This window comes from Peromyscus maniculatus, chromosome 9 (assembly GCF_049852395.1).
Source record: "Peromyscus maniculatus bairdii isolate BWxNUB_F1_BW_parent chromosome 9, HU_Pman_BW_mat_3.1, whole genome shotgun sequence".
In the NCBI taxonomy this organism is placed as follows: domain Eukaryota; kingdom Metazoa; phylum Chordata; class Mammalia; order Rodentia; family Cricetidae; genus Peromyscus; species Peromyscus maniculatus.
The window spans coordinates 3,835,769-3,857,548 of NC_134860.1; the positions used below are offsets into that span (position 1 = coordinate 3,835,769).

At 48.5% G+C, this 21,780-nt stretch overlaps 2 protein-coding genes across 5 annotated transcripts in view; one reads left to right on the top strand and one right to left on the bottom strand.

Annotated features, from left to right (window-relative positions):
- Window positions 1-2,793: 2,793 nt before the first annotated feature.
- Window positions 2,794-15,333, bottom strand: Il17rb (interleukin 17 receptor B). Of its 3 annotated transcripts, none has more exons than XM_006981537.4 (11): window positions 15,132-15,333; window positions 13,401-13,425; window positions 12,522-12,662; window positions 10,762-10,889; window positions 9,685-9,811; window positions 8,538-8,585; window positions 7,061-7,209; window positions 6,627-6,695; window positions 5,573-5,663; window positions 4,329-4,424; window positions 2,794-3,507 (listed from the first exon to the last, which is right to left on the bottom strand). In XM_006981537.4, exons 1-11 carry the CDS (start codon window positions 15,189-15,191, stop codon window positions 2,942-2,944), a joined length of 1,500 nt encoding a protein of 499 aa, XP_006981599.1. In that variant the 5' UTR covers window positions 15,192-15,333; the 3' UTR covers window positions 2,794-2,941. The 3 variants fall into 3 exon arrangements, with proteins under 3 accessions (XP_006981599.1, XP_042140439.1, XP_076400270.1); XM_042284505.2 differs by having other exon boundaries at window positions 13,350-13,425; window positions 15,132-15,272; XM_076544155.1 differs by lacking the exon at window positions 8,538-8,585.
- Window positions 15,334-15,429: 96 nt separating this feature from the next.
- The window catches only part of Chdh (choline dehydrogenase), a 36,164-nt gene continuing 29,813 nt past the window's right edge, over window positions 15,430-21,780 (top strand). Inside the window, exons 1-2 of one of the 2 annotated variants that reach the window (XM_076544151.1) lie at window positions 15,430-15,671; window positions 17,449-17,957. In XM_076544151.1, the coding sequence (XP_076400266.1) occupies window positions 17,881-17,957 (77 nt within the window). In that variant the 5' untranslated portion in view covers window positions 15,430-15,671; window positions 17,449-17,880. The remainder of the gene's footprint in view (window positions 15,672-17,448; window positions 17,958-21,780) is intronic. The other variant, XM_076544152.1, reaches the window with a different exon arrangement.

Consider the following 21,780-nt stretch of genomic DNA (forward strand, 5'->3'; position numbering starts at 1 on the left):
GAGACTGATAAAGTAGGGACAGATAAGACCTGGAGATAGGCATGGAATGTAGAAGTCTAAGATGGAGGAATTGCCGGGACTATAGGCGTGACCAGGTGAAGCTCAGTGGTTAGAACCGAGAGGGGGTCCTCTGATGTAGCAAGGGTTGACCTGGTAATACCATTTGGATATATACTTTGAAAATATATAGTTTGAAAATTATCTGTCCTTTTATGTTTTTGGCCTAACTTACAGAATATGATTTTATGTTTCTGGGCTGCTGGAACAGAGTTTACAATCGGCTCTGTGCTTTCAGAAGCATGACGTATCTGCGGTAATCATTCTCCCGTGAGCATCTCTTACAGCGGTAGATGTGGATTCAGAGGAAGGTGGTTTCTGGTCCAGGTTGTGACAGAAGCTATCCACATCTTCGTGTTTGTAAAGCATCAACAGCTGTCTTGCCAAGTAACAGCCTTGCCACACTAGTGCGGCCTCAGCCGTCGCGCTCACGAAGCTGGATGCAGGGAGTTCGCACTTCATGCGTCTTTTGGGTTTCATTTATTCATAAGACATATTAGAGTGCATGATGTGACCTTTTACATTGATGCAGATTGAACCCAGGGTCTTGTACATCATATACAAATTCTCTGCCACTAAGCCACACCCCAAAACAAGACCTTTGCGGCTAATGTGCAGTTACAAACGTTCCCTCTATCCTGGAACTCACAGCTCTGCCCGCATCCCTCCAGAGCACTGCTACTTAAAATGTTTACCACAGGGGCTTGGGAGACGGCTCAGTGTTTAAGAGCACTCAGTGCTCTTCCAGAAGACCCGAGTTCAGTTCCCAGCACGTCAGGCAGCTCACAACCATCTGTAACGCCAGCTCTAGGAGGTTTGATGCCTTTGACCTCTTCTGAGTAGATACTTATACTCTATGTACATACCCACATGCAGACACACACACCTACATATAATTAAAAATATATTTTTTAAAGTATTTGCCACCATACCTGATCAATTACAAACCTGTTTTTGTTTTTAAACAAGGTTTCTCAATTATGTAGCTCTGGCTGTTCTGGGACTATGTAGACCAGACTGACTTCGAACTCAGAGATTTCTCTGCCTCTGCCTTGGAGCCCTGGGATTAAAGACATGTGCCACCATGCCCAGCCTCTAGTTACAAACATTTAACATCAACTACCTGAAACTGGATCACATTACAAAACATGATGCTGTACAAAGACTTACTAGACAAATACATATGCTAATGTAGATAATTTCTGTGGTTTTTACATTAAGAAAAAGCTGCTTCATTGAAGTCAAGAGCCTGTGGGCTGGAGAGATGGCTCAGAGGTTAAGAGTACTGGCTGTTCTTCCAGAGGTCCTGAGTTCAATTCCCAGCAACCACATGGTGGCTCTCAACCATCTGTAATGGGATCTGGCACCCTCTTCTGGCATGCAGGCATACATGCAGGCAAAATATTGTATATATAATTAAACCTTAAAAAAAAAAAGTCAAGAGCTAGAAGACTCAAGATGTTACAGATCTGTGTACTATTACTGCTTGTACTGGTTTTTTGGTGTTTTTTTTAAAATAAGATTTATTTACATTAGGGGGTGTAGAGAGAGAGCTCAGTAGGGAAGAGCATTTGTTCTTGCAGAAGATGCTGATTTAATTCCCAGCATCCACACGGTGGTTCACTCCTATCCATAACTGCAGTTCCAGGGCATCCACCCCCATCTTCTGACCTCAGGTACCAGGCATGCACATGGTACACAGACATAATGCAAGCAAAACACTGATGTGTGTGTGCAATAATTTTTTTAAATGTATATAGAGTGCCTTTAGAAGCCAGAAAGCAGTATCAGATCCTTCTGGAACTGGAGTTAAGATGTGAATTTAATCTGTAAACTGCCATGTGGGTGCTGGGAACTGAACCCAGGACCTCTGGAAGAGCAGTCAGTGCTCTAAACCTCTGAGCCATCTCTCCAGCCCTTGGTTGTTTTTTAAAGTAATCGACTATAAAAAGATATATTATATGAAGAGAGCTAATTTCAGTGAATTAGTTTTGACTTGAACAGGAAACGTAATAACCATGAACTCTGGGAACTAGAACAGTGGATGGGTAATTGGGCAAAAGACTGTTTGGGACAGTCTTGCTATGTATCTCTGGCTGGCCTTGAACTCAGGAGTCCTCCTGCCTCTGCCACCTGAGTGCTGGGATTAAAGGTATGTGCTACCATTTCTGGCTGATTAAGTTTTTATATTTACTGGGAAGTCCCCTGTGAGGGGCTGGGATGCATTTGAGGGGCAGAGCATTTGTCTAGTCGTACAATACCCTAGGTTCAGTTCCTAGCACTTGTACAATAAAAATAAGAAGTTGCCTGTCCAGAAGTTTGGCAAGGGAAGGTGCTATACAGAATAGCACACAGTACAGTGGGTCATACAAAACACATACACTGGGTCATTGGTCAGGCGAAATGTGTCCAGCTTGTGTGTGTAATAGGCTTTTCCTCTTAGGGAACTACCGGATTAGTGACTCAAATGGATTATTCATTAACACATTAAAATGTTACAGGGCTAAACAGTCCTGCGTACAGCACAGAGCATGAGCAGTGCAAGACGGGACATCTGACTGGGAAATGCCTTGTTATTTCATTGCCAGAATGTTTACTTTGCAGTGAGAACCATTATTGGGCTTTGGGTAGAAATGTGATTGTGATTGAGCTTTGTGAATTTACCTTCCATTCATTAATGTCTCTAACTGTATTATAGGCATAAAGCCTGCTAGTGACTAGCCTCAAGTTCTGACTCTGCAAACTCCATTTCTAAAGCAAGTTTTGTGATACAGTACTCCCTCCACGCAGCCTGTAGAGTAAGCTTCAGGGTCCACACAAAGCTTTTTGTCACTGGAATTGGTAAGAGTAGGAGGGCTTCAGGGTCTCCCTCCTCCTGGGTGGACTACAACAGGGAACAGCCGCCATGGCAAGCTCGTGACCGTTTCTTCATTGACATGTTTCGTGCAGCTCGGAGCAGTTCTGTGTGGAAAGCCGTGGCGTCCTTCATGAGCCGATACTGGGGGCAGGCACTCAGAGCCTTATAGTCGCCCTGGATGTCCGCCCCGTCAAGGTAGACCACCAGGTATTTGCGCAGATGAGCCTGGGTGCTGAAATCGCTACAGAAAAGGTTAAAGGCGAGAGGGAAGAGGTCCTGAGAGTTCTCCCTGGCCCCATCCTTGTTCTGGCGGCAGGCACTGTCACAGAGACTGTGGGCATCGCTGGAAAGAAGGAAGACCACTTTATCTGCCGCTTGCTTCTGGGTGGCAAGCCACTGCACTGGACCCATCTCGGCTATTTTCTTTGTCTGCCATCTTTCGAGGATGACCTCACTTCTGCAGTGGTTTTGAAGGAAGTCGGTGAAGCGGCAGACGGTATGAGGGAAGCATATCTCTGACGGGTAAACCACCAGGACCTTAATGAGGGGCAGCAGCATGTTGGTAGTAGGAAAGGAAGTCTTGGAGCTCCTTTCTGTGGGGAGGAATTTTGTTAACTGAGTAGCAAAAAGCAGGCCTTTCCAGTAGTCTAAACCATCCCCAATAAATGAGCCCCACCAGACAATGTCAGCCAAGATCAGGATTTGTTCCTGCCAGAGGAAGAACAGCCCTGATAGTTCCTTCAAATACCTGAAACACTGATGCTTAAATCTTAACAGCATTTTAAAAGATGGCTTTCTAAGCTCCCATTGGTAAATCAGACTTCATAGTCAAGCTCTGTATATTCAGATAAACTCACAGCAGCTGTTTAGGCTTGAGGGCACCGGGTTTGAAGCAAGCTGTTAAAACTTCTGTACTTTGGCAGAGAGGTGACCTCTACATGTCCTATCAGGAGTTGGGTCAGCTCTGTGGTTTGTACTATTTTCTACCTGCAGGTGGTAGAGTTTCTCCACATTGCTGTAAAGTTAAGCCCCACACTATGCTAAGCAACAAGACGATGCACAAAGCTACTGTAACCCTAGAGCTAACTAACACAGCGCCAACAGCGTCCTGTAAATGCAGGAATTCCTGAGATGAAAGTTACTGTGGCTTTCTTAGCTTAAAGCATGGAGTTAATCTTCTGCCATGATACAGAAGCAACTCGCAGGGTACACTACGAGGTCCTTTTTGGTTTTTTGAGATAGGTTCTCACGTAGCTCAAGCTGGCCTCGAACAGTAATTGAGGATGTCCTTGAACTGATCCCCCTTCCTCTTCCTCCCAAGGGCTAAGAGTGCAGGTTTACGCTACCACCTCTAGCTCTCTTTCCCTTTCAGACAGGGAGGATTTCAGCGTATCTTCAGAGCGACCACCCTTACCTTGCCTCCAGGTTAGGTAGATGCCAACTGCCAGGACCCATGTAGCTACCAGCAGCACCGAGATGAGTGGCAGCCAGTCTCCCAGCATGCTTCTCTCTGCAGGAAACAGCTCAGTCACCCTTAGCACGCAAAGCTACATTCCTTCTCTACTTGTAAACAGGTTTTTTTTACTCTCCTTGGTGAAAGTTTAGACCTTTTCAAACCAAGGGCTAGAAGATCTTTAGGGAGTGTGCTGACTAAGGGTTCTTACCCAGGATCCAGGTCTCTATCAAAAAAAATCTATTACTGTGGGCTGGAGAGATAGCCCGGCCATTAAAGGCTAGGCTCACAACCAGTAAATAAAAGTATTACTGTGATATGTGTGAATGCAGGCACACATGTGCCACAGAGTGTGTGTGTGTGTGTGTGTACATCATGAGGGCATTTGTTGTTCTCTACATCCCCCATGGGTTCCAGGGATCACACCAGGTTGCCAGTGATTCTCCCCATTGAGTGATCTCCCCAGCCCTCTCCCTAGATCCTCAACAGGGAATTAAGGGACGTTCTCCAAACTCAGGTCTCTATTCCTCAAGCACATAAGCATTTTCAGAGGTAACCAGAGTTTGATGGTGTTTTTTGTGTTTGAAGAATCTTTGTTCCTCAGGATGAACTTACATACATGATGCACCCACAGCAGTGCGCCCACATAGAAGTCAAGCTATCCAAAGCCTGTCTGGCTGTTTTCATCTTTTGGCCCCACCCATGGGCTAGTTTCAGAACGTCTTATTTGTCCATTGTTAGCAAAAAACTGACGCATCTCTAAATCCAGAGACATTTTCCAGAACATACTCTCAGGCACCAGAGAGGCGTCTTTGGGTGCCAGTATTCCTGATTTGTTAACCAAATAAGATTCAGAGAGAGTGGGAATACCTTGAAACGCACACTTCCTCATGGACTCACACAGTCCTTTATTCTCAGTAACTTTCCACAGCCCTGTGGCACTTTAAACAACCATTTTGCACTCTTTTTACCCCTTCTGTACATCCTGCTTTTGAAAAGATAGTGTCTTCATAAATAAAGCCTTTGTTCGTACTTGGTTATGAGATCTCTGGGGTAGCACAGACATTGTTCTGTCACACCAGTTCAGGGTACACAGGCAGGGACCTCTTAATGCTCCCCACAGACACAGTATAACCTGTTACATCTCCAAGGGGCCCTGTGTGTCCTGAGCCTCTGCTCAGCCTGTGGCAATGACTGGTACTTACTGTTAGCTGGAGGACTTGTCTCTGAACAAGGCACGACTGTCCCTTGGCGTCGGATGCAGTCAGGGGCACAGGTGTGGAAATACGGAGTCAGCTGAGGAAAGGGGAAGCACACGGCAGTGTTCACACTTCCAACACAAACTTTTTTTTTTTAACGCTTTCACCTCTTGGCATGGTCATCAACATTTTCCCCTTGTTTACACTGTAGCACACAAACCCAGTCTGGTGACTCCAGACCCAAATACCTGCAATGCCCTTGACCTTTGGGCTTGTTACTGACATAGTGTTTTCCTTATCTAAAAGGGCGGCTACATCCTAATCAACGTACAAATCTATCCCCAGGACAACAGTAGGTGAGTTCCCTGGCACTAGGAAAGTCCATGACTTCCGGAAAGGCGCAGTTGCAGTGTGCCAGGGTCTGCTTTCCGGGCCATCCTGAGCACCTCACGTTCCAGGGAGTGGAGAACGGCTCTTGGGTGTGGTTGCGCTGCACTGTGACCCTCCGTGTCGTAAACTACAGGGACCTGACAGTACCTACTCTTCCAACTTCCTCTTTCCACCGGGCCAACTGAGGCTCCCAGAAGATGAACAGTTACTGTCCTAAGTTCACACACTGACCTGGACTCCAGCCTTCCAGCTTCAGACTTCTGCAGCTTCACTTTTCAATTAAAACTGAGGACTTGGGGAAATAAAATGACTGTCCGATCTCAGACTTACTCTGAAGATCTTTAGTATAAAATAGCAATAAAAGCACTTTGGAAAGTCAACAGCTGCTAATCCAAACAAAAGGCACCCCAACTATAGTCAGCTGTTTTATCTCACCGCTATAGACTAATGAGGAGTCCCCGGCAACACGGCTTGATGGAGACCACTGGGGAGAGACCTGCCATCCTTAAAATGCATTCAGAGGGTAGTATGTGTCAGTTGTTGAACACGTACCCAGCATTCAAGAAGTCCTGGGTCCAGTCCCCGGCTTCCCACGAACACGTGCACATACAGAAAGCACCCACGGTGGGGGAAACGGTTCTCCAGGGGCCCTCCCCTCCCCCAGCCTCACCTGCACCACAGCACCTTCACTCTCGCTGCCTTCCACCAGGATGGCTACAGACGTCCGCGTCAGTTTATTCTGGTGCAGATAAGTGAAACACAGTCAGGCGCTGAAAGTCCCGAGTGAGTGCACAGCCTGCCAGTGACGCCGCAGCCACTGCTCCTAACTGACCTCTGAGGCTTCAGACCATGCGAATAAGGGCTCCCTTCAGAAGCCTAGAACTTCTGTCTTTAGTTGGTTTTAGATTTGTCTCCAGAATGCCTACAGAGGCTTCTTTCTGCTACACCAATCAAAGCAGCCCAGCATGCTTGGCCAACAGATAGCGCTAGGCTCTCTGGAAAGAAAACCTATTTGAGGCATTCTGAAGTGTCTGTACGTCAAGATTCTTGAAGCCAGAGGTTGGGAGTGGGGTGGTAATAAGGGGGGGGGGGAGGGGAAAGTACCTCCAGCACTTGAGAAAACCCCAACGGCATGCTCATGTCGTGTAGAATCAAAACGTTGTATGTATTTCCAAGGGAACTGGTTGTAAAATTCACTTCAACCATCGTCTCGTTCTTCTTACAAGCAGTGATGTTTGGGTCCCACAGGCTTCCTACAAGTTGAGAGGGAACCACGTGGGTGACCCGATAACCCCTCCCTTATCTGAGTCCCCAAGGGGGCTTTCCTTAGGCACACAGCTGAGAGACAGGGACTCAACTATAGTATATCTTCCAACACTGTTCCTGGGATCACAAAGTACCTGATGTCCAAGAAAGTTTAGGGACACACACACACATACATACCCCACCCGCCAAATACCATTGCTTTGCTAGAAATGGCTTCCTTGAGCTGGGAGTGGTAGGTACAGATCACAGTCTATATGATACAATGCAATGCTCACCCTACATTTTGAGGTAAGAGAGCAAGGGCCGCTGTTTTCTCCTTTCTCAGGTGGGAGGAGGGGCCTCAGTTTAGGTATGCTCTAAACTATGGAGTCAGTGAACTGAGGCTCGGAACTGAGAAGCACAAAGACAGGCTGCCAGCTGTACTGAATAGGAAGGAAGGAAGGAAGTATCACACAGCTTATAGGAATCCCCCCCCCCCCCCCCCCGGGCAGATCAACGATCAGAAAGTCTGTTGCCTCACTCATGTGACTTGCAAATAATTTCCAGGAACATGTATATATGATAGCACAGGTTAGCCCCCCTGCTGATGGGACAGGTTCAGCCCCTGGCTGGGAGCTGGTTCTAGGAGTGAATCGGAGGACTCATCCTATGTCCTGGACCTCACACCCTTAGAGTCTCAAAATTCTTTTAGCGTGGTCTCTTGGTGGGAGGAACGGTCACCGCACCCCCACCCCCGCAATGCCAATGTCACTGACCTCAGTAGCATCACAAGACCCTGCTGCTTGGAAATTTGTACTCACCCTTCCAAGTTGGGAGGGGGACTGACCATCCTAAAGCAGCCCCCTCACAATTCAGGGGCTTCCAAGAGTCCAGACCATAGAGGAGGGAGGCTTTCAAGAGGCCTCCAGGGCCCTACTTGGACAAACATGGACCCTGTTTTGTTAATCCAAACAAGGTACCCGGAGCCCCCACTGACCACAGGTCAGTTGTAATAAGCAGGTGTAAAGGCTAGTGGGACTCTCCTCCAATCACAAAACAGCTTTCCATGGGCACTGCTGTCAAGTGGAACTTGGGATAAAGTTGGGCAAGGGACAGGGGTGGTGTCCTGTCGCTGTTGCTGTGCTGTGTACAGCGAAGAGTCTGTCCCAGTCTGGACAGCTGCTTAGCCCAAAACAGCTCCTTCCCTGAGTGGCTTGGACAGAGAACCTCCATCTCTACATCTCAGTTCTTTATCTGTCTGAGGCTGGATGGAGCTTCGTGGGTCCCAGTTAGGAGTATCTCCAAATAACAAGAACAAAACACTACATCTACTTACCCGCCTCAATGCACTGCTTTTTATATTTCATTACATGGTCCAGGCAGCCTGGGAATTTGAATGAAAGTTGTTCCATTTGAGTAAAAGGCATCTCTATTATACCCCCTTGCCCAGCACACACACACACACACACACACACACACACACACACACACACACACACACCCCACATACACTCTCTTCAGATACAAGAGAGATGGCAGATCCAAACAGGACACTATCATTTTACAGTTAAACAGAAATTCATCCACCGGTGGAAGCTGTAAGTAGTCTCACAAATCGGTCACCAACAAGTGACTTGGAAACCAAAGAGTGGGAGCTAATAATACATGTAGTTTCTGCCTCTTCTAGACACGAGGCTCTGGGTAGTGGGTACCCAGATGCCTAGTAGGCATGATCCTCACCAACAATGTCACATACTACATCCAGAAAGGACATAGTGAGGAAGGCCCAATGCCTCCTGAGGGATTCATACCCAAATCTTAGATCCCCGGCCTCCATAAGAAACAAACACCAGGCAAACTCAAATCGGAGACGATCTATATGATGTTTGGTGAGGTCATGAAAACTTATGGTCAGAGGAGGCTGAGGTGGTGGCATACGGGGCTAAATGCCCCTGGAACAGGAAGAAAATGTAATGGATAAGCAGCCGAAATCCCCAAAGCCTGGTGTTTGGCTGACAGAAATATGCTGATGTTATCTTCCTAGTTTTCATAAGTGTATCCTGAAAACAGGATGCTGACGACCAGAGGAACTGAGAGCTACATGGAATTTTGTCTACTTTTACAGCTTTTCAAAAACCATCCCCAAATAAAACTCACTTTTAAAAAAATCCCAGTGAGCTCTGGTGTCATCAGCTGGAAAGTACCATGGAGTAAATGGTGTGGCACCAAAGTTACCCTGGATGGCTTGAGAAGCAGAGTCAGAGCATCACCATTGCCGTGTGTACGGCCCAGGGCAAGTGCTTGAAGAGATGATGAATCCTGCATCCTGCCTGGTGCCCAGGAACATGCCTTCCCCACACTTACCTGACTTAACCCTCTCCACCCTGAGTGGAGGCTTCCCAAGACTCTGCACCAAACCACATGCCACACCACAGGTGAGATAGTGAGCCGGACGGAATAGGCAAAGAGGTGGGGCAGCTTACCTGGAGAGGTGAAGTTCACGGACAAGGAAGGGCTGTCTTCGTTCATATTAGCATTGGGGATGTTGTGAGCCCCGATGAAGTAGAGTGTGCTGGGCTCCACGGCAAAGCCTTCGTAGGAGAAGGTCCACTGCAAAGCAAGTGCAAGAGCAGGGCCTCTGGGCGGCTGTTTTCACTTGTGAATGTTTCACATTTATGTAGTGTGTGTGTGTGTGTGTGTGTGTGTGTGTGTGTGTGTGTGTACACTAGTGGGGGATCATGCCACAGTGTGTGTGTGTGTGTGTGAGAGTGTGTGTATACACTAGTGGTGGATCATGCCACAGTGTGTGTGTGAGTGTGTGTGTAAGTGTGTGTATATACACTAGTGGGGGATCATGCCACAGTGTGTGTGTGTGTGTGTGTGTGTGTAAGTGTGTGTATACACTAGTGGTGGATCATGCCACAGTGTGTGTGTGTGTGTATACACTCGTGAGGGATCATGCCACTGTGTGTGTGTATGTGTATGTGTGCTTGTGTATGTGTGTGTGAGCACTTGTGGGGGATCATGCCACAGTGTGTGTGTGTGTGTGTGTGTGTGTGTGTGTGTGTGTGTGTGTGTGTGTATGTGTGTGTGTGTGTATATGTGCTTGTGTGTGTATGTGTGTGGGAGCACTTGTGGGGGATCATGCCACAGTGTGTGTGTAGGTCAGGACAACTTGGAGGATTTGTTCTTTCTACCCTGTGTATCCTATGGACTAAATTCAGCCCCCTTTTCACTTGCCATTAATCTCCATGTTCCGGCTGAGACAGGTCTCTGGTCAGTGTCTATGTAGGGAAGGGCCCAGCCCAGTTTGCTGATATAACTCAGAATCGGAGAGGAGTGGCATTTCAGAGCCAGGATATAATTCAAGTTGGCTCCCCTCACTTTGTTGGACAATGAGTCTCAAAGATGCTGACATCCCCAGGCCCTGGCAGACTAGTGGCGTTTAAACCCGCCAGGCATCTTGCTCTGCATCACAGGCTTTTCTGAGGCCCGCTATTCATGATTCTCAAGCAAAGGGCCCATCTGTCAAGGACAGCCATGGGCCTGCAAGCGCTTACTTTGCCGCCGGAAGGTCTGGTCTGACTTTGGAAGGTCTCTGTGTAATCACACCTCACACAGCTGTATGACTGCATGTTGCTTATGCCAGTCACACAGATCTTGGTGGCCTTCAACAAGCGGATGCTGGCTGCAGAGACAGGGAAGTGGGAAGGTGTTTTATTAGCACTTATGTGGCTCAGGCAGTACTCTATCCTTTAAATGCTTCATCTCAGCTGCCGTGTACCGTGGCATCCAATGTGCAGATGGGGTGAATGAGGCTTTGGGAGTCTTGAGGGGTACTCCGCCTGAGCTTTCACAGCTCAGCAGCAGCAGATGCAAACCCAAATTCCAAAGCCCAGGAGCTCTACTCCTAGGTTGGCCTGAGTTGTATAAAGTGCCTGTGGTTAGTGATGCCATCGGCCCCATTCTAGGTCTCTTGAGAGTGACAGATTGCTTGGGGGTCTTTCAGTGCATTCATATGGGTACTTCCGTTGGGTATGTCTAAGAATGGAATTAATAGGTCCTATACACTGCATATTTCTAGTTTAGAAGATGCTTCAGGTTTTAGCTTTGACTGGCTTTTTTTTTTTCCCTAAATAAAACTGCCCAAACATCAGTACCAGATTGTGCCTATTTTGACTGCCCTATGCCCATGCAGACCATTCTTTGTCATGGGTCTGTTTCTCTGTCTCTATCCCTACCTTTCCAAGATCCCTTTAAAGTGTTTAACAACATTGACCAAAGACCTGCTTGGTGTGGGGCCAAAGCCTATTATAGCATCTCACAGGAGTCTTTTGGGGTCCTGCCCTGGTCCCTCACACAGAGCGAACTCCCTTTGAGGCATCCCTTCACATTGCTTGTGGCTGCCTTTCTCACTACTCTGAAAAATGTACTGATGAAGTCTGTCATTGACTCATTTCCCCCAGGTAAATGGATCCTTCTCCTGGCTCTTCTTACCATCACCGTAAGTTTTTTGAGACAAGGTCTCACCCTGTAGAGCCCACTGTCCTGGAACCGAGTATATGCCCCAGGCTGGTCTCAAACTTGCCACAATCTCCCTGTTAAAGTCGCCCAGGTGCTGGGTAAATGGACTCTTGACTTAACCAAGTTTAACGTGGGCAAATGGAAACCACAAGCAGAGGCATTAGGGTCTAAGGAACTTACATGTTGCTTTCTGCATAATCTGGAGGAAATGCCAGGACTTCCATGATGCCATTTGGGGAGTGGGAAATTAGCCCAAGCCAGAGCTATTCCTAAACTAGGGGAGCCATCTCTTCAGTGAAGTCTGACTGCAGAATGACACTGTTCACCAGTGGCCTGGCACAGCTTTACAACCAGTAGAGGCCAAGAACTGCCCACTCCCAGATGCTTCCTGGGCTTCCTTCCTTTCAATCACTTCTGAGCCAGAGTAGCCCCCAAAGCCCTATCCTGCCTTTGAAGCTCTAGCTCAGTTTTGTTCTTCCATGTGTTACTGTAGGCATAATCACTGACACAACTGTATAGCTCTTTGGAGTCTGGCAGCTTGTATTTGTGACATCCATGTTGTTACATACACAGAGAGAATTCTCCTTGTTGAGTTGCAAAGTTTCCACTTTGTGGTTCTTTTAGGCTCTTGGTCATCTGGATGCTGTTATGAATGGTGTTATTGTATACATCCTAGGATGTGTCTTTGGTTTGTATGCCTATGTACGTCTGTGGTTCGTGCCTAGGAGTGGAATTAATGGGTCCTATATCCTTCACATTTCTGGTTTAGTAGATACTTTGACTGATGCAAACTTACCATCTGCCCGGAGTATCCAGCTTATGTTCATCAAAATTGAAAAATCCTCTGGTGCAACCCTTGTTTTAACAAGTTCCACTTGGAGGTTCCTCAAGTCTCCTGGGGTGAGTGTGTGTTGGACCATCCACTCTGGAGATGGCCCTGGGGAAAGGCAGGAAGACTTCCTATGACACTCCAATTTCAGGCCCAGTCAGAAGTTATTTCCTCCAAGTGATCTGTCCTGTTTGATCCCAACTCACTTCTGCTAAGGAAAGCCAAACTTCCTCTGGATGCTGGCTGATTTATACATCTGAATAAATTCTCTCCATTTCATGGTCCCAAACTACATAGCACTTGGGATGTTCCAGGTGTGCGTGCATGTGTGTTTAGTTTGAGACGTTCACTAACGTCAGTCCTGATTTCTCCATGCCTCAGACCTGGACTCAGACAGCTAGCCCACATCACAACCACTTTCTCAACTCTTCACCTTTGCTGCCACCACCCCGTCCTGCTCACTCTCACCATTCACATTTCTTGGGTGAAACCCATTCACTCTTCAAAGGCTACCATGTCGGGTACCTATGTGTAAAACATCTGCTTCCATTCCCAACAATAAATGGCGTAGCCCCTGCCACCACTACTGATGTCCCTCTCTGGAGTGGCAGACACTGCTTCCCACTCAGCATGGTGAGTTCTACTCTACCTGTGCGCTAATTCACTGGGAGCCCAGCCCATCTCAAACACACCCTTACTCCCCAAATTCTGCCTTGAAAACCTCACTGGCATTAGCTAACAAGGCAATGCATCACCACGTGCCCGGTCTACCATGACCCGCTGCCTGATTCAGACCTTCTTAATGTCCAGCTGTGCTTCCAAATATCCATTCTCTAATGCACCTACCAGTCTCAGGGCCACATTGAATAGTCTGCGGGAAAGAGAGAAACCAAATGTCATGTTGAAGCCGGCAAACCACAATGCTCTTTTTACCAAATAAGGCCAAACACCATCTTTTTCCTTAGATGTATGCACAAGTGACAAGTTTTCAATGAAAAGATGAGCTGGGAGCTGGAGAGATGGCTCAAGAGTTAACACAGCACACTGTTCTTGCAGAGGACCAGTGTTCAGGTCCCAGCTCCCACATCAGACAACTCACATCTGCCTATAACTCCTGCTCTAGAACTCAACACCTCTGGTTTCTGAGGACATGTTCACAGGCATTCACACTCATGTGCACACACACAACCCTTCCTCACAACCACACAACCCTGCCTCAGATTACTGATGGCCATTGTGAGGTACTTTAACTATCTAATGTTTAACTGCTGGTTTTCAGGACTGTGATATTTATTGATTTCTCCAAGTGAACCTTTGGCTGTGCAAAGAGAAGAAAGCGGATAGCAGTGAAGAAGCCCACCGTACCTTCCCCAGGCTCATCTCATACTTCTTTTTTGATCTTAGACTCAGCTGAGCTACTTAGAAAACCGGGGGCAATTGTGATTTCATCACATCGTTCTAAAACAGCTTTCAAAAAGTAAGACTCATCAATGTCTAAGAAAGGCCAGTACTCAATAAACCCTCTGGAGTTTACACAAAGAAAATAATGAATAGTATGGTTCGGGAATAGTATAGTGAAATAGTAAAGCCTCAAATGTCTATTTCAGTTGTTAGCGATCGTCAGTGGTAAGATCCAATGTGACAGACCCAAAGGACTCGAGGATCCCAGCTTCTTCATTTCCAAAGATCTTGTGACAGCAGAAAACAAAGGTTTTGGTGGGGCAAATTTGGTTTGGGTGAAGTCATCCACGGTCCTTTGCTTTATGGCATTCTTTTTAAACAAATGAGCCATCCACTAGGAACTAAGATCTAGTTGACCATAATGAGAGGAGACATAGGGAAAAGCCAAGCAACAGCTCGACCATTCACAAAGCCCATTCGGTTGTCCTCACAGCAAATGCCCCAGGACCGTTTTCTGTTGTATAGAGAGGGCAAGGACAGTGGCTGATGGCTTCAGGACACCGTATACTAGCTTTGGCTTTCCCAGCAATCAAGGAAAAGCAAGCAAGCAGACAGGCACAGTGTGTTCTGATGACCCAGGAGGTGGGTCAACACAGATGTGAGCGAAACTGGCTAGTCACCATGAACCAGGGGGTGAGGCATGGCACCTGTGGGAGTCCACCATTTTATTACGGAGAATACTAAGACTCGATGAGCCGGGCGTTGGTGGCGCACGCCTTTAATCCCAGCACTCGGGAGGCAGAGGCAGGCGGATCTTTGTGAGTTCGAGGCCAGCCTGGGCTACCAAGTGAGTTCCAGGAAAGGCGCAAAGCTACACAGAGAAACCCTGTCTCGAAAAACCAAAAAAAAAAAAGACTCGATGAGCCCAAATGTCCAGGGTGGCATCTACGACAGACCTAAATCTCATGTCTCCAGCAAGACGCCTTCCAGGCTAGGAATAGAGGGATGGTGAAAGTGCAAGGTAACCATTATGGTTACCTCAGGGGTGCAAATCTGGCCCCTTCCACAGGGTGGTCCATGGACAATTTCCTAGAAACATGAGCTGTCGGGTCTTATGCCTGTCCGGGTTCTGGTAAAAGGATGGGAAACCAAGAAAAAAGGGACGGGGATGCTTACCGGCTCTCGGGGCACGGTGCTCCCGCACACTGCAGCCAGGCTCAGCAACACCAGCAACATGACCCAGCCACCGCCCACCACCACGCGGAGCTGGGGCGGGCGGTTCAGGGTCCTCTTATCCAGGTGCCCGCCCGCGGCAGCTTTCTCCGGGCTCCGCCTCCTACAATGCCGCCCTGCCCTAGCTGGGGCGGGCGCTGGCCGGGTCCCAGGACCGTAAAGTGGCGGCGGCCTTGTCGCCCGCGGGGTTCGCGGGGGTGGGCGGGGTGCGAATGACTCGGGCCGGGGAGTACGGAACTCTGGCAGCCGCGGCGGCGCGCGTCGAGCCCCGCGCACAGGTGTGTGCCGCAAGCTAGGTGGGGCGACCGCACCCGCGCCCCGAGCCCGACCTAGCAGCCCGGCCCTTCCCGAGGAGAGCACGCGACGCTCCAGGCCGCCAGTTAAAGCGCAGAGGGCGAGGGCGGACGGCCACCGTCTTCTCTGTGCGCCCGGCTCCTGCTCTCCGCCGCCGATCGTCCCTGCCCAGCTGCGGAGCTGTCCCTGGTGAGTAGTAGGTCGGGAGGACCTGGAGCCTCCTTTATCCAGAAAGAGTCCCAGAAAGACAAGGGGGAGGAACTCGAGCCGAAACCTCCTTGGCTTCTTTGGGGAAGCCTTTGACAGGAACTTCCAGTTACAAGGTAATATTGATAGGAATCTACCCCGGCTGCTCAGGCTTTCTGGTTAAGTGTCTTTCTGTAGAATGAGGTCTGGCGGTTTCACCTGGGGTCCCGAAGCTGGCGCCTCAGCACTGTGGGTTCAGAGCTGAAGTCCTGACATTTGGCAGGGCTGCTGCGTGAATGAAACTTTCCCGCTTCTCCACCTCTCAGACCTTAATTCTGGGAAGGTGGTCCAGAGACCATCCTTTGGAGATGAAATCGCTTGAGAGGAGACTACTCCAGTATTATTTGGGATTAGACGAGGCCTACAGAGCCTGGAATTCGGCTGCTTCAGCCCTTCATAGGTCAGGGACTGTTGGTGTTACCAAACTTGTAGATAGTGGAATTGGAGGGAGCCCTAGGGCAGAAGTCTTGACTTGTCCCTGTTGAGAGGCTGTCCCTGGAGAGCAGCTGGGATTGCTGAAGCCCTACTGGGATATAGACTCAGTTTACCTGTGAGACTCAGGTGAAGGTTCTGTTTCTGATCCACATGGAACAGGCCCAGTCCCCAGCCTGAGAGACTTGTTCTGATTCCTGACCAAGGAGGTTCACAGAAGGGAGGTGTAGCCTCACCCCACCCATCCTCATCCTGGAACTGAACCACCCTGGGGCCCTTCCTCAACCTTTGTGAGCTGCTTGGGCCCAGTGGTCCCTGGGAACATTTCTAGCTGTCATGGTGGCCTTTCTGAACAGTAAACACTTGCTGGCTGCCAGGGTGCAAAGGTGAACCGCTGATGCACGCTCTTGGACTAAAGAGGAGTGCAGTGAGAGGAACAGCCAAGGCTGAAGTGCCTGCCCTGATGCAGAAGCAAAGTGGGGGTGGCCATGTTTTCCAGTTTCAGTCCAAGAGCATTGTCTTATGGGGCTGCGGAACCGGACCGATGTTTTTTTTGTTTGTTTGTTTGTTTTTGTTTTGTTTTTTCAAGACAGGGTTTCTCTGTGTAGCTTTGCACCTTTCCTGGATCTCACTCTGTAGACCAGGCTGGCCTCGAACTCACAAAGATCCGCCTGCCTCTGCCTCCCGAGTGTTGGGATTAAAGGCATGCGCCACCGCCGCCCGGCTAGGACCGGTGTTTAGGTGGCAGTCAGTCTTCAGTGTTGGAAAACTTGTGTGTCCGCATACTGAGTAGGGGAACACACCCTCTCAGAGGAGCACGTCACAGCTGACTGCCAGCGTGTTCATTCAGTGAGAGCTGAGTGCCAACACCGGGCCAGGCTTGGAGCCGGCCTGGCAGAACACACCCCGCTGTAGTAAGCTCAGGGCAAAGGTCAAGGGCTTTGGGACAGCAGGGATAGCGAGGTCAGGCCCAGGGACAGGTCTGTGAGTCAGCCATTTCTTGGCCCTTGAGGGGTAAAGGTGGGTAAGAGGCATTTCATCGAGCGTAAGAATTCTCGGTGTCACGTGAACACAGGAACCCCAGAGTGGCCTTTCCTGACCTTGGCAAGAGAAGGTGGGCCAAACGTGAGGAAATGGCTTGTGGTGGGTATAGGATAGTTTTGTTTGGAGAAAGGGCTCAGGCAGAGGAGAATCTGGTGGCAGGTGAGGTGATGGTAGGAAAGGGTTGTGGATATGGGAGAATGCCCAGGCAAGAGTGCCAGCCTCCTGACACGGTTTCCCCCACCAGTGATGACGGGGTTCCGGATGACACTACCCTGACTCTGGAACCAGGAGTGTGTACCTGTGGCCTGTGGTCAGGACATCGAGTGGGCAGAAAAAGGAAATATAAACGGTCCTGCAGTCAGAGATGGGGTCACACCTGGGCCAAGAGGATGCACCTGTCTATCTTTTGGGAATTTCTATCCTCTCAGGCCGCAAGTACCCACCCTACCCTCCAATGAGCCTTGTGAACATTCAGCCTCTAAGGTGATCTGCTGGGAAGGTCCCACTTGCTTAGATGTCTCCTAGCCCTGAGAGTGCTTAGCTGCTTCTCCAGGGTGTATGGCAAGCTCTTGTTCTTCTCAGAGGTTTCCTTTCCTGAACAACTAAGTGAGTGAGCCACCACGATAGGGAAGAGCTGACTGGAATCCAAAGGAGGCAATCTTGGGAGATTCTCCGCATGTCTTCGGTCATGGATTCAGTCTGCAAGTCTACGAGAGCCACCTGGCACAAGATGTCTTCCTGCCCAGGGGCTCGGTGGGTGTTCATTAAATTCCAGAATAAATTAGCACACGCCTTCCTCCAAGGCCATGCCTAACTCTTCACGCCCAGGAAGATTGCTTTGGAATTCTGCCATCATGTAGGAGAAGGTCACAGTCTGGTCCAGAGCCTGGAAGACTTCTTTGTCTGTCACCTGGATTTCTAACAGGCTCTGTGATACTACTGCAGCAGCTGAAACTCCCAAGATTCACTTGCTATCTCTCGGCCATGACCAAAGCTCTTGGTCTCTTCTACCTCAGTTTCCCCGTGCACCTATGACATGGAACTCTGTCACTCTAGCAGACCCAGCAAGGAACTCAGAAGAAACCAGAGTCAGGGAAGCAAGTTGAAGGGTTTAACTTCACTGCATGGATGTAGAGCAGGGACATAAGACAATTAAATTTTTAATTCTAATATCTCCATGTTCCCAAGTGGGGAAATTCCCTTGGAGCCATAACCTCTGTTAACTCTGCTGTAGCCATCCGGGAGAGAACAAAGCTGTGAGGGATGTTGACATACTGAGTCTAGTTTCCACCCACACAGGTGGAATTTTCCACTTTGTTTTTTTGCAAATACTAATCAAGTCTCTGGGCGGTTAACAGTGGATTCATTGTCTTGTGAAGGGGGAGCTGGTTCTAGTGAATACCAACTGCCTGCCAGGGCTCTTTGGCCAGCCCCAGCTGGCACAGCAGTCACTGGAGCACTCTAGCCTCTGTTGCCACCTCTGCCCTCTGTTCCACTCCAGCTGTTTGAACTTGGACTTGGCTAATTTAATGCTAGCTTTGAGCCAGAGACCCTGAGGGCTTGCACTCCATGATTTCCAGCATGGGCATAGAACTCTGTATAGTCTCTGCCCCAGTAGGAGGGCGTGGCACAGAAGAACCCCAGACTCAGGCATGATTATAGTTCAGTGTTAATGCCACCCCAGCCAGGTCCAGGAGGCGAAGCCATGTTAGGGCATGACCTGTTTGTTAGTGGCGGTGACCTCTGTCTTGTGGACGCTTGTGTTGATTTCCACGTTTGTTATTATCACATTGGGGCTTTGAAGAACATACAGACCTCAGAAGAAATGGGTGTCCTTTTTTCTGCACGAAGCCTCACTATAGGCGGAGTCGGCCACATAGGGATGCAAGGAAAGGCAGTCGCTATGTTGGAAGTAAGCGTGATGCGATGGGTTTTGTTCGCTGATAGCTGGATGAGCCTGTAGTTGACATTATTATTGGTTGTAGCTGTAGGTTCACATGTCGTGGAAGAGAAGATGGGATGCATGGATGAGATTAAGTAAGAAGCGGGGAGGGAGGGTAGAGTTCAGGACGTGGACTGTGAACTGGGTGAAATTTCCATGGGCTTTGAGCTTTGTATTTTTAATTCTTTTAACTTTATCACTTTTTTTAAGTCTTATTGTACAGCACAGGTTGATTTCAAAATCATGACACTCCTGCCTTAGCCTTTACCTCCTAAGTGTTGGGATTATAGGCATGTTCCTGTGATTAGCAATTTTTCCTTTTGCCCCCATAAAAACAATAAGCCGCAGATAGCTGTTTCCATTTTAAAGATTTATTTATTTTTATTTTGCGTATATGAGGGTTTGTCTGCATTTATGCTGGGAACTGAATCCAGGTCCTCTGCAAGAAGAACAAATGCTCTGAACCACTGAGCCCCCCTCCAGCCCCATTTCCATTATATAAATGAAGAAACAGTCCCAGAGAGGCTGCATCCTGAGTGGGGTTGAGCTGTAACTACAGCCCAAGGGTCTTGACTTGCATTTCTCTCCTAAAGTCTGTGACTTGAACATGGACCCCCCAATGTATGAGATGTACCTAAGTGTGAGTTTATTTTATAAGTTGATAATTTGTGTTTTTATTTGGCATGATTTTTTTTTCCCTCCCCTGAAGGAGAACAATGACAGGAATGTATTCTAGAACCCGGGACTGTGGGAGCTGGGCGATGTCTAACCTGATTTATTTCTGTAATTAGTGATAGCATAGCTTTCATTTTTTTAAGCTGTTCTCCTTGCTGTCATGGGACTTCCTGTGGTTAATTTTATTGAGAAGTTTAGAAGGGGGAAGGTATGGACATTGGGCATGATCACAGCTGTAAAGGCCTTGAGCAGGGCAGGTGCTATGGACCCACATCCTACTCTCACTGGACTTGGAGGTGGCTTGGTGCTCCATGGCTGGTAGTATGCAGGTGAGCATGGCTTTCATACCACATAGGCTTTAAGGAACAATGGCTCTTAATGTAACTAGAGTCTTAGAGCAAAACTCTGGCTCCAGTAGCCCCGGCAGGTTAGGAAGAGTAATGGGGAAAAGCAGAGAGAGGAGGCTGAATCGGCATGGCCACATTGGGAAGGATGGGGAACGGGCCTAGTGATCCCCAACCTAGTCTTCTTTAAGAATTGGGACTTGCAGTCCTGATGAAGGTGTGGTCTAGCTGGTCATGGTCTCAGTTCTGGTTCTGCAATGTGGTCTGAAGAAGTCTTTAGTGCCCGAGGGGACAACAATCCTTGATTGAAGATCCAAGATATGGCCTCACCCTGGGATAATTGCCCTCCTCCAGGGTTGGTCTGTCCTGGGAGGTTCTGCTGTTGGTGGGATCCAGGGTGACTGCAGGTTTAAGACAAGAACTAACTTAGCCCTGTGCCTTCAGTCTTCAAGGGGGACCCGACAGGCTAGGTGGATGGTCCCTCTTATTCACGTACCTCTGCAGAGTCAAGCAGGCAGGCGTGTAAACCAAAGTTAACAGAACACACAACACGAAGGCAGAGAAGCCAGGCTTTTGTCCTGCCTTCCCTGTGAGCCCAAGTGGGGCGGGAGTGCTTTGTAAGAGATACTTCCACACCGCCTGTTGCTTTCTGTTGAATCTGAATGAAGTCCTGGAGAGACATTGCAAGGATGGAGAGAACTAACAGGTTTGGAGAGGCTCCCGCATTCAGGTACAGTTTAGAAGATGCTGTAATTCTCTGTGGTGAAGGAGTAGGTGTTTGCTTCCTTCCTTATTTTCAGATTTTTAATTTCCCAGGGGCTGATTTTTAAAACACACTGAAAAATCAATCCAAATAATAAGCAAGCCACACAAAGTAAAAGCTGTGTCCATCTACCTCAACACCAGCACAGTAAGGTCACTCAGCCAGACCCCCCGGGGAACCTTCTCAACTCTGCCTTCCTCTGTCCTTATCTTCCACAGACAATCAGGATAGCGTGTGGGCCGCCCCAGTGGAGACTGCACTGTATCCTGTCACTTCAGACGCGAGGGTGGGTTTGTTAGCCGAGAAAGTTCTCTGACCTGAGAGAGAGCTGCAGCAACACCTCTGCAGAACGTCCCAGGCTCCTGGGAAGAGTTAGCAGGGTCTGTCCCTTACCCTGCCCCTCACTTGTCTGTGCACGGAGGCCAGGCTTCTGCCTCCTGGCTGGGCTCTCTTTCCCTCCTGTGGGTGATATTTGAGATCCTGAGTCAACAGTGGCTGAAATTCCCCCTCGTATGGAAATTTGGAAGCATATGCAAATTTAGCTAGGGGGAAATGAGAGTGGGGGGCTCCTGTTCTGTTCCTATCACCTGTGGGTAACCCTGGTTTTTTTTTCTCTCATTCTAATCTTTGTGATTTTTTTTTAATTCATAACCTGCAATGTAAATGTTATGCAAATACAGTGTTGAGGAAATAACAACAAAAAATGTCATTTTTTTTCCTACCAGTTCTTTCCGTTTGTATGTTTGAAAGGGTGTTAATTAGCATCACCCCAAGACCCATCGTCACATCTGACAGACAATGGTTTCTTACCTTCCTTAGATCTGTCCTCCCAGTTCTAGTCCCCTGGATCTA